This window comes from Sipha flava, unplaced genomic scaffold, assembly GCF_003268045.1.
Source record: "Sipha flava isolate LNK unplaced genomic scaffold, YSA_version1 1_pilon_pilon, whole genome shotgun sequence".
Lineage (NCBI taxonomy): Eukaryota > Metazoa > Arthropoda > Insecta > Hemiptera > Aphididae > Sipha > Sipha flava.
In genome coordinates, this window is record NW_020272783.1 from 3,135,067 (window position 1) to 3,146,750 (window position 11,684).

Below are 11,684 nucleotides of genomic sequence, written 5' to 3' on the forward strand. Positions count from 1 at the left end.
AGGGGCGGATCTCGCGTACCCGACCAAGTGATCGCGACGACAATCATACGCAGCAGCACCAGCACCGCCACCAGTACCAGTGCCAGCCGCAGCGCGGGTACCACCACCGCGGTCGGTACAGCAGCAGCAGCAGCAGCACCACCACCACCGGCGGCACCGGTCACAGCACCACCGCCGTCGTCGGAACCGGAACGGCCGCGGCCGGCACAAGCACCGCGGGCGACCGCCGCAGACACCGGCCACACCAGCATCACCACCGCGGCCGCGGCAACGACCACAACGACGACGACGACGACGACGATGGCGTACGGCCCACTCGCTGTTGTCCGCGTCCCGCAATAGCCGCGCACTCCGCGGTCCAGCGATAAGCGTGTCGAGCGCCAATCGACGGCATCGCATCGGCGACGTTCCGCAACGCAACGCGACCCCGTAGTCCCGCAAACGGCAAAGTGGAGGGCAACTGCGGTGACCTGTTGAACATGAGTTCGTACTTCGCCAACTCGTACATGCCGTCCGACATGCGCAACGGCGGCGTCGTCGGTGGCGGCGGCGTCGTCGGCGGCGGCGGTGTCGTCGGCGGCGGAGGCGGTGGCGTCCTAGGCGGCGGTGGTGGCGGCGGCTTGGTCGGCGGAGGCGGCGTGGTCATGGACCACCATCACCACGGCCAGCAGCACTACGTGGACAACGCGCCGTGCGACCCGACCGCGCGCGAGGGCATCCCTCCGCATCACTACGTCGGGCCCACCGCGGGCGGACAGCCGCCCCAGGGTATGCCGTACCCGCGGTTCCCGCCCTACGACCGGATGGAGATCCGGCAGGCGGCCGCAGCGGCCGGCTACTACAACAACCACCACCAGTCGTCAATGGACGGCTACAGCCGGCCCGACTCGCCCATCGGCGTGAGCGGCAGCGGTGGCGGTGGCGGTGGCGGCATGGGCCAGATGACCATGAACGGTCACCGGCCCGTCGTGTACGCCACATGCAAGCTCCAGGCATCCGTAGCCAACGGCCTGGTCGAGCCGGCCAGCCCTACCGACATGGTCGACATGACCAATCATCACCAGCAGCAGCAGCAGCAGCAGCAGATGACGGCCGCCGGCCACCACCATCACCAGCAGCAGCACCACCACGGGGCCCCGCCGCCCCAGTCGCACCACCAGCAGCAGCAGCAGCAACAGGCTTACTTCAGCAACCTGAGCCCGCACCACCATCAGCAGCAGCAGCAGCAGCAACAGTCCGTTCCGTCGGCGCCCGGCCACCACAATCAGGTGGTGGTCAACCCGCACCAGCAGACGCCGCCGTTGCAGACGCCCACCGCGCAGAACCAACAGGTGGTCAACAACAACTCGCTGCCGAGTCCACTGTACCCGTGGATGAGAAGTCAATTCGGTAAGTTCTAAAACTTTGCAACACGTACCCCGTACCATTTGCCCTAGGGTGTTTCCCACCCAAAGCTCCGCATTTTTTGTACCCTTTCACGTTTTTCCGTCCCCGATAAACACCCCGGTTCAGTCATATTCGTGTACGGTTTCGACCGTTTGAACGATTTGTCCATTCTCACGTGTACGCAGGTACTTCTAACCGTTTCTCCGTCCGAGTGCTGCTCTCTGCTGAAAACGCACGTTTGTCGTTCGATTACGTCCCGTTTTGTGTGGAATTTCTTAATCATACATTTTTATGTTGTACCGTTTTGTGGAATGCGCCTGTTTCTAACACGACTCACGCTACATCATGAGTGTAGATGTTTTTTTTTCGTTTTCTGAGTTTTTTTTTTTTTTTTAGTTTTTTCGTTTTAACCGTTTACGAGCTGTATTTCAATTATTTTTATTTTCGGCATGCGTTTAGTATTGCCTCAATCATAACGATAATAATAACAATAACATGGCGTGTCTTACGCGCATTTAGGTTTTATTTTCCAATACACACCGAATTCCGTACACGGTTCTGGAAACACACGCACACACATTATTCGTATCGGGTACGATACGCAGCTCTGGTACGAATACGGTAGTGACCGCCGGGGGTCTTCTCCCAGGTGTAATCTTTTTTTGTCGGCTTCACTCTGTCGAATAAATCATATAAAAAATTACGACGTTCAATCTCCACCACAATAGCGTTCGTTACGTATCGATGAAACCTTTTTTTTTTTTTTATCTGATTCCATACATCTCTATAATATTGCCGTTTCACAGAATCAGTCGTCTGTTTCGTTTGTGTGCATTATATATACTCGTCGTAGGTACGTATGCCCTGCGTACGGGTACCTGTCGCAGTGCAATCAGTCAAATCATTTCACCGCACGTATCTTTGCGGGTAGTCTTTTTCGTCCGATACAAATAATTCTTCGAACGTCTTCAATTCCCTTGAATAGTCTAACACAAGTCATATTTATTACTCGAACACGTTACGTCTTTATACTAGTACAGACTTCGACCGACCTACTCGTGCCCTTAGAAGTGTTCTCCAGATGATCGAATACATATGGCGTGTTGGCAACGGAATGTCTATCTTGACGGATCTTTTATCTAAACGGTTCTCGTTGAAATTTTTAAAACGAAAAAAACACAAATCTGTTTCACGTATTATTGATTTTATCAAATCGAAACGATTAAATGAATACAGCACGTTGTTATTTCCGTAAATTAATATTTTCGGTGTTATTTCGTTCGTCCATCGATCCAAGTTGCCTTATATACTGTAGTATATAAGGCATATATATACCATAGGTATGTATGTGGCTTTTGTTAGTGCGCGTGCGAGACTTTGTCCGAATTTTCGTTGTATTTTATGTAAAGCGGATTTTGACATTTTCTAACCAAGAAAACTCCGTTCGGGGTGGACATTATTGTGGTACGAGATTTTTTTTTCTTCTCTTCCTGTTCGTTATGTCGCTCAGTGGGTACGGTTAATGTACCGTGAAATGTATTGCTTCCCCGACGGTCGTCGGAAGGGGCGCGCTCGCTCGGTCCCGCGCCCAGCAGTCGCTTTCACAGAAACCATGGGGGTGACCCGGTGATGCATAGAGAAGGGAAAAAAAGGAAAAGAAGAAGCAGCCGAACCAACGATCCGGAATTCCTTTTCTTGCCCAAATAATAATAATAATAATAATAATAATAAATATACTCCGGACGCACTACTCTAAGAGTGTCCGCGGATAAAGGGTATGGAGACAGCATACTTTTGCACGAGGATTTAGTTCTTTTCTGAGACGACCACGTGCGGACCAGCTCCGTTTTTAGCACACGCGTTTTCCGCCACTGCGCGAACTCGCGCAGCAATTGCATTGTATTACAGGACGACAGTGGCGGTGGTTAGGTGTACAATCATAAATTACGCTCAACAAGTGTCCCTTAACCCTCTTCTTCTCGTCCCGCGCTCATATACACACGCCCGTGTATACGTACCATTTCGCGACCTTGTCTTAAAAGCCCATTTAAAAATAATTTGTTTATTATTCCGGATTTTTCAAGACGAAACTTTCAGTTGTCGGCGTATCGTCGTTTCTGCTTTCCTTTCGAACCGTTTTCGCAGTGAAAACTACACTCGTTCGTGTATATATGTATGTGTATGTGCGTGTGCATGCGATAGAGAGATGTGATAAAATAATAAAAATAAAATCGTTGGAATGTCGTCATTACTATGTCACAGAATTGGTTTCAATTGATCCCTCGCCCCACGTGTACGGCCGTCTGCGACTCTTATGCATATTCATTGTACAATTCACGCGGCCCGCGCAAGTGCCACTCTCAATTGACTCGTACTTGATTAATTACAACTTTTGTAACGCGCGTATCGTATACAGTACAAAGAGGACACGCGTCGAGCTATCGTTGGGATCGTATTTTTTGTTTTTAATTATTCAACGGACCGATAGTATCTGCATCATGCGTGTGGATGTTACAAAACAAAAAGTACAATAAAATAACAATACTATATAGGTGCGACTGTTACAATATTTCATCATCGTTATTACTATTAGGTGTCCATAAAATTCATGCTTCCATCATTAGACAAAGACGGTATTTGTATTCGTATTTTAGTAGAAATCGTTTATTACGATATTCAATGGACGAATAAAAATTGGTTGTAATAACGGATTGTCACTATCACCTAACTAAAATGTAAAAAATAAAACTAAAAATATCGATTATACATTTATATGAATATTTATGTTTTATTTTACTACAATTACTACATATTTTTTCTACTAAATCGTAACTTTAATATATACAGAAAAAAATAAATATTAACAATTTTTTAACTATTTGATTATTATTTTATAATTAAAATTACAATATTATATGAAAAAAAAAAATTTCTTTTATTAGTCTGATCGTCATACCCATTTATTTGTATTTTTTTTTAATTTTCAAAATTTTTTTAAAGTTACGTTAATCAGAGCCGTGTAATTTGTTAAAATTATCGATTCTAGTAGTACCCCTTCGATACATTTAATAAAGTCATCATAAATATAATATTTTTACAGTATACCCAAAAATAATCATCATAACATCCGTGTAGTCAAAATAATCGATACAAATTAGTGCATACAATATAGGGACATTCAATTTAAGGTCATTACACTGATACGTCACTATAACCGATGTCGTTATAAACGGTTTCTACTGCATACAATATGTCTCGTATACAATCGTATTCACGTAGATATTTTTGAAATATTACAATTACGATTTTCACATTATTTATCTTTTATTATTATTTGTTTTATTTTTTATTTTATTTTACATGATTGCGGTAATTTTTACAGGTCCAGACTCAGGTACGGATGCATTTGCGGTATTTTGGTAATATTTAAACATTTGTAGCAATATTACACGGCAAACATTTTACTATTAAATTTTATTTCTTTTCTGCTCTTGTATTTTTTTCTTCCTATCGTATATGCGCATATTTTGCTCGCTTGACTCATTATTCTATTATTTCATCAGCTATATATATTTCTATTTATTTATATGCCTTAAAAAGTGGTTTAAATTAATTTTATGCTCTACTGCGGGTTTTGGCTGCACACATATTCCTTCTTTACTTAATCTTTGTATTTATATAGTTCGCATGTGACACTTAGTTTTAATTTTACAACCACTAAACGGTACATACGTACATAAATATTTTACTAATCGTACACACAAGAGTGGAAGCAAGTGCACTTGTTAACTGGTTGACTTTTGCACATCAATCGTTTATCACTTCGTAGTTAAGATTTATACAAACATTTTTACGCATTCAGCCTTTATTCTATAAAAATTTTACGTACATTGACTACTAAACGGAAATCTAATTGGCCGTGTTAGTTAGGTCGCGATCGATATTTTTGATCATATGATTTTAAAGAAAGCATTTTAATATTTTTAAATTGTTTTGTTTCAATGATCACTCATAAACCAGTCAACCGATTATTCTGCATGAGTTGTGTTTTTCAATGTGTAATTATATTTAATGTTATTGTTTGACGTGAACACGAGACATGTTAATATATGATGTCAGATTAATCGTTAAAAAAAAAAAAGTATAATATTTAAACGGTATTTTGGTTGAAGAAATTGATGTTACAAAAATTATAAGAAACGTCTAATTTATACACCGATAACGCTGTTAAAATGCTAAAATAATATAACTACAAAACCATTCTACTGTACTGTTTAACGGTTATGTTATAATTATTTCATAAACAGTCTTAATCATCGCTCATCATTATTACATTATCAGTAAAAGCAATTTTAAAGTTCTTCATAAGACCCACAATACTGCCACGTTAAGGATTTGCATGTATTATAAAATCCATGACGGTATTTTGTAAACGAAATATGGTTATTTTAACCGTATACGACGCCTACTGTTTGAGGTTTATTATAAAAAAAACAAAAAAAAAGAAGAAAAAAATGGTTTAACGATAAATAATGAGATGTTTTAATTAGTAAAAAAAAAAAAAAAAAAAAAAAAAAAAAAACGAAACTAAACCAAAGCATGTGAATCACGATTTAAAGCAGACAATGGAGTGTAATTACTTTTATCTAGAACCGCGTGATGCATAAGGTGATTTATTAATTTCGGGGTGAATTCGCCAAGTTCATAATTAGCGAGCCCCGCAGTAAATATTTTACCACTAATGGAAGTCTGGTCTCCAATTAGCCCGAATTAAAGCGCGATGCACCGTTTTAAAGCTCGTAACGCGTTTCGTTTGGGATACAATTAGTTGCACACCGTACACAGGGTACCGCACAGGACCCGTATGCTGTGGTATCCCTGTGCACACACGTGTACGGTTATCGTTATGATGTACGCGAACACTGATCGGGCCACGGAAAACGCGAGCTCTGATCGAAAGCTCTTGGCGTGGATCGTTCGATCGACTTCGCGCGCTGCGGTTCATTGCGTATGGATATCGAAAGTATTCCAATATGAACGCAATATTTCCTACGCCTTCTTTCGGGTGCAGTGTCGCACTTTGCGGAGGTCCGCGGTCAAAAAACGGTGGTGAGTGGCGGCCGTCGCAAAAACGCGTTCGTACCGGTTGCGTCTACTCGCCGTGCGACGTCTGCTGCGATTAATCGCTTCTAATTCGTTTCGTTTTTACGGTTTTTTTATTAATTTTTATTTTTTTACTCTCACTTCTCTCTATTATTTTTTTCCGCTCACCGTAGTGTACATCAAAAGAAACGCTCGCGTCGGATGATCCGTCAAAGTGACGCGGGGCCAGACTACATAATAATAATATATACAGTCGGGGCCGCGAGGTGTACCTACACGTTCTTAACGGCCGTCCACGGAAGACCAACACTGTTGGCTTTTTTTTTTTAATTTTTAATTTTTTTCCTCTCCGTTTTGGCAAACGTGTGCGTGAGCCTTGCGTATCCGACCAACGTTTGAAATTTTAAATTGTTTTAGGCGGGGCGCGAATATTTCGCGGGTGCGCGCGACCGATGCCAAAACGTTCTATTTTCATCGTATCGAACGGAAACCGTTTCTCGAGCTGAAGGGACCGAGCGTGATGCTCGACCACCCACGACGCAACGGTATATTCTCCGGCGTAATTATCTGTGTACGTCAGGACCGGCGAAAGGCTACGAAAGCGATGCTCGAGGTCCTAGTTCCGAATCAAAAAAAGTTAAACATAAAACAAAACCCGGGGGTATGGGTGTATTGTCACTATTCAATACTCCTATATTTTTGCTCGGAGAATATGTAAGACTCTAGAATACTTTGCCTGGAACCCAGTAAAATCTAACGCCGGTCGTGCCGTACACGTTTATTGTTATTATACCATCACCGCTATCGTGTACGGGCAAGTGTCGTCATGTCGCATGTTCGCGTGATTTAAAATATTTATTATTATCATTATTATTATTTAACCAACGCTTATGTTATATGTGCGTAACGACGGCGGCGGCGGGTTTGGTTTTTGGCTCAGCTGGCGCACAGATTATATTATTACTGTGCGTACAGTTGTCGCGACGACGCGGGAGCGGGTGACTAGCTGAGGGTACGTATATGTATAGGGGACGGATCGAGCGTATAGCACGACGTAGATGGGGGAAACCGTTGGCGGAGGAGAAGGGGATCCGGACATAAATCATAAATGTCCCACTGATCTACAGATTAAGCCGCGACGTCACGGTCCTCGGAATTATCGCTTATACGCACGCACGTATACACACATTCACACACACACACACACACACACACACACACACACACACACACACACAAACATATATACTCGTGTATGTATACATGCACATCGGAGAAAGAAACTCGAAAGAACGCGTTGTGTCGTATATATGTATATGGTATACATATGTGTGTTTTCGTGATTTCTCTTGCGCATAGTCCCTTCGGGAGAGACGACTTGTACATTTGTATATGTGTACATTATATAGAGCGTTAGAGGGAAAAGTCCACGTCGACTATCTTAATAATGCACTCGTGTGTTTTTTCATTCTCTTACAATTAAACCATGTAATATCACAGTTATTATCGCTCGCGTGTACTGTATTGTCATTATTATTGCTATTTATGCATTTACTTTGTTCGCACAAAATTATCGTTGTACGGTTTGACTATATATAGTATACTCGTATGTATTACGTACAGCATTTAATGTTTCGTTTTAAGAAATAAGTATAAGGAATACTGTGTACTACAACGGAGCTTTAGATAACCAACGTTAAATAAATTATCACCAATTCATTACCGTCGAAGTTAAATTTCAAATCAAAGCAAATTCCTATTTGTTTAATAATGCGTATTTCTATAAAAACGTCCTCGTTAACAGCATTTTTAACGTATTTTGTGACATTATTATCCAATCGTAGAATAACTTAAAATCAATCACAAAAAGAAAGAATAATTCATGTTCCGCTGGAATAAAATGTTTCCTCGATATTCGGAAAGCACGGTTACATAAATCGGGTTACGTTTAACGTACCAACCCCTTATTTTGCATTTTAATAACATTATATAACTTCATAATCTTTATCCGTGGTGGATTCAAAACTCAATTTTCACGATAAAATGTCGTTTTTATCATATTCATTTGAAAACCGTACGGGCTTTCGCATGATCGCCGATACCCCTTTCCTCCGGCCGTCATAAATCGGTGTTTGAATGTAACGTCTCGTGTCGTAAGACAGTACGCGATTGCGTTTTTGCCTTCTCCGTTCTCCGGTACTCTGTACGTGCACGTGAAAACCGATGCGACGCGAGATCCGGATCGCCCTGTATGCGTGCATCACACGACCCCTCGTCTGCACGCCACGTCGTGCGTACGTGTCCCTTTTCAAAATGGTCGGCATCTGCGGTGATGTCGGCGGCGCGCGGTGTGTCGGACACGATGCCGCGGCGGGCGGGTTGGCGAGGGGGACAATCCGTCATTTTGGGTTCGCCGCCATGAGGGTGGTTGGCGGCGGCGGCGGCGGGTTCTCCGAGTTAATTAACTTTGTGCGCTCTGCGCGACCGAAAGCGCGCGCCGCGTGCCCGTGTATATGCGCGTCGTAATTAATATTTGCCTCCGCGCCCGACAGACGGACGGACGGATGGACGCGTCGCCGCCGGGTACACGCGAACGCTCTTTTCCCGAATACAAAACCACACGCAGCAACGTCTAAAAATACGATACGGTTGTTATTTTTCTTTCCCCTCGTCCTCTTTTTTTTTTTTTTTTTTCGATTAATTTTCCCTTCCTCGCGAACGTACCGCTGGGGTTCACCTACTACGCGTATACGTATTTACACGTGCATAGAAACGCGCGTGCGGAATAGGTACCTATACACACAGATACGATCGTACAATGTACAATACGGTTTTTAATCGGATGTAAAACGGGCGGGGCGCGTACTATGATGCAAAAGGAACGCAAAACGAACACCAAAAATTCGTAAGGAGGGGGAGGGTGGGGGCGACGATATGTGCGCTCGATCTCCTACGCCCGGTCGCGGTCTCCGAGACGTTCTCGTAGGTAAAATAAAAACTATATTCTTTTAACGGTCTACGGGGCGCGTTCAACGGAATCGTCCGGTCGTCAGATACGTACGAAATCACGGTCAAGTAATAGGCACGAAAACGCTGCCGCAACGGCTTTGAACCGATTGGGCGGCTCTCGGAGTGCAGGTGAAAAGAAAACGACGACCGCGCGGGGCACGACCGTTCTTGTACGAGTCTCTCGCGACGCCGTTCGGAAAACTTTGCGCTCGGATTTACTACTCCCGCGGGGCCGTGTCGCGGCGTTTTTTTTCCCCCGTTCGACGTCAATCTCCTCCGGTCCATATTCTTTAAACGGTCTCTCTGCTTGTCCGCCATCGACCCGCGTTCAGAGACGATCGCCGTCCCTCGCGCGCCTGTAACAATCTCTCACGCGCCCGGACTTCTTCCCCGTACGCCCGTCCTCGTTGTTCGTTTTCGTCTTGACCCGTTCTCGCGCACACAAATAGTAGGTGTACGCTGCTCGCCGGCACACGGGATCCCTCGTCCAACGTTTTTTCTCTTCCGCCGCAGGCCGCTGCGACACACGTTTTTCGAGTTCGATACCGGTTACAACCATTAGTGCACGGGTGTCTGTCTGGAAAATGAGAACGTTCGAACCGATGACTACTATTACGTACAAACGGACACCGTCCCACGAACGGTGTTTGATAGATAATTTTGACCATCAGGCCTTTGCATTGTACGGCATTTCTCAATAAAAACAATTCGCAAAACAATTTTCTACTCCCGAGATTTCCCCGTTTTTCCGCGACAACCTGTAATACACACCCACGTGCGCGTATTTATACGGCGGACTTATCCGTCGAAACGAATTTTCACGCGACACTCCTTTCGCGTTGTACAAATAAATACACGTATACATTTACAAGCGCACGTATAATAATTAATCGTTCAAACGCGTACACATAATTATGCGTCGCTGCAGTAAATGTATAAAGAGGTTTAAGAGGATTACGTGCGTGCGAACCCGAGTCCCGAAGATTCGGGCTTACGAGCAAATAGTTGTGTGTCAGTCAAAACGATTTTCGTCGAAACCGATTAACATATTTTACTCGAGTCGTTCAACGTTAACACGGAACGGTACATAAATTATACGCACGTATAGCCAGAGCTCCCGTGACCATGATAAATAATAATATTAATGCGCGTGAAACGTAAATCCGATTATAATGGTTATTTAATTAGATTTAAATGCTGTTACCATATGTGTGCGCACTCGATTATCGCGCACCGTTATTACACGTCTGGGGCTGCTATCTGTACGCGTGTACGCACGTAACACGGTCCGAAAAGTGTCGAGCGTCGCAAGGCTGGAGCGCGTTCGGACAACCGCCTGTGTGTCGATAACGTCGTTGCTCGCGAAACTAACGCAGTTATCAAATATTATTTATTACACCGCGGGCGGGATATTACCGCGTAACCGGACCATAATAAATCTCGTTCTTTGTAGCAACAACGCTGACAATGTTAAGGTCGTGCAATGACATTTTATGACCAATTTAGAAACGTTTGTGTTCGCACCGCATGGACGTGACGGAGTAAATAAATAGTCCTTTAAAATATCCGAGACAGCCATTAATCACGCAAACGTAATCGTTTTGCATATAATAATCGTTGATTAATTGTTCTCGTCCGCGTTATAATATACGCAGTGTAAAGCGCGCGCTTTCTGGGCAAGACATGCGATAAGTAGTGGTTTGACAATTCGATCGCTATGCCGAAAACGTAAAAAGAAACAAAAAAAAAAAAAGTAATAACCAAACCTATATTTATTCGCATTACGATTTTAGGGCATATTAATGTTTTCTAATTTCCAAAGTGCTACGCGACCGTTAGGGGGAGATGGTGAAAAAACCAATTACAAATTACTCCGGCTACGTCTGTCATACGTACATAATATTATACGCAACACCGTCTTTCTCATTGTACACTCTTTCTCTCTCTCTCTGTCTTATATTTTATCTCTCTTATTCTCTCTCTATCCGGAGGAGGTCACCGCTATATTTTGTTTGACACACACGTGGCAGTCACCGCCGCCGCCGCCGTCGTGAGCCTTTTACGTTTTCGGTAAATCTCTCTCCCTTTTTTTTTTTTGATATATATATATATATATATATATAATATTGTACAATATTTTTATTCTGTGTCCCCTCTCCCTTGGCTCGTCAGAACTGTGTGTTTTT

At 43.8% G+C, this 11,684-nt stretch overlaps 1 protein-coding gene across 2 annotated transcripts in view; it reads left to right on the forward strand.

Moving 5' to 3' along the window:
• The first annotated feature begins 466 nt into the window (after nucleotides 1–466).
• LOC112682093 (homeotic protein antennapedia-like) overlaps nucleotides 467–11,684 on the forward strand; it is a 15,483-nt gene continuing 4,265 nt past the window's right edge. Inside the window, exons 1-2 of one of the 2 annotated variants that reach the window (XM_025552568.1) lie at nucleotides 467–1,389; nucleotides 4,769–4,780. In XM_025552568.1, the coding sequence (XP_025408353.1) occupies nucleotides 480–1,389; nucleotides 4,769–4,780 (922 nt within the window). In that variant the 5' untranslated portion in view covers nucleotides 467–479. The remainder of the gene's footprint in view (nucleotides 1,390–4,768; nucleotides 4,781–11,684) is intronic. The other variant, XM_025552569.1, reaches the window with a different exon arrangement.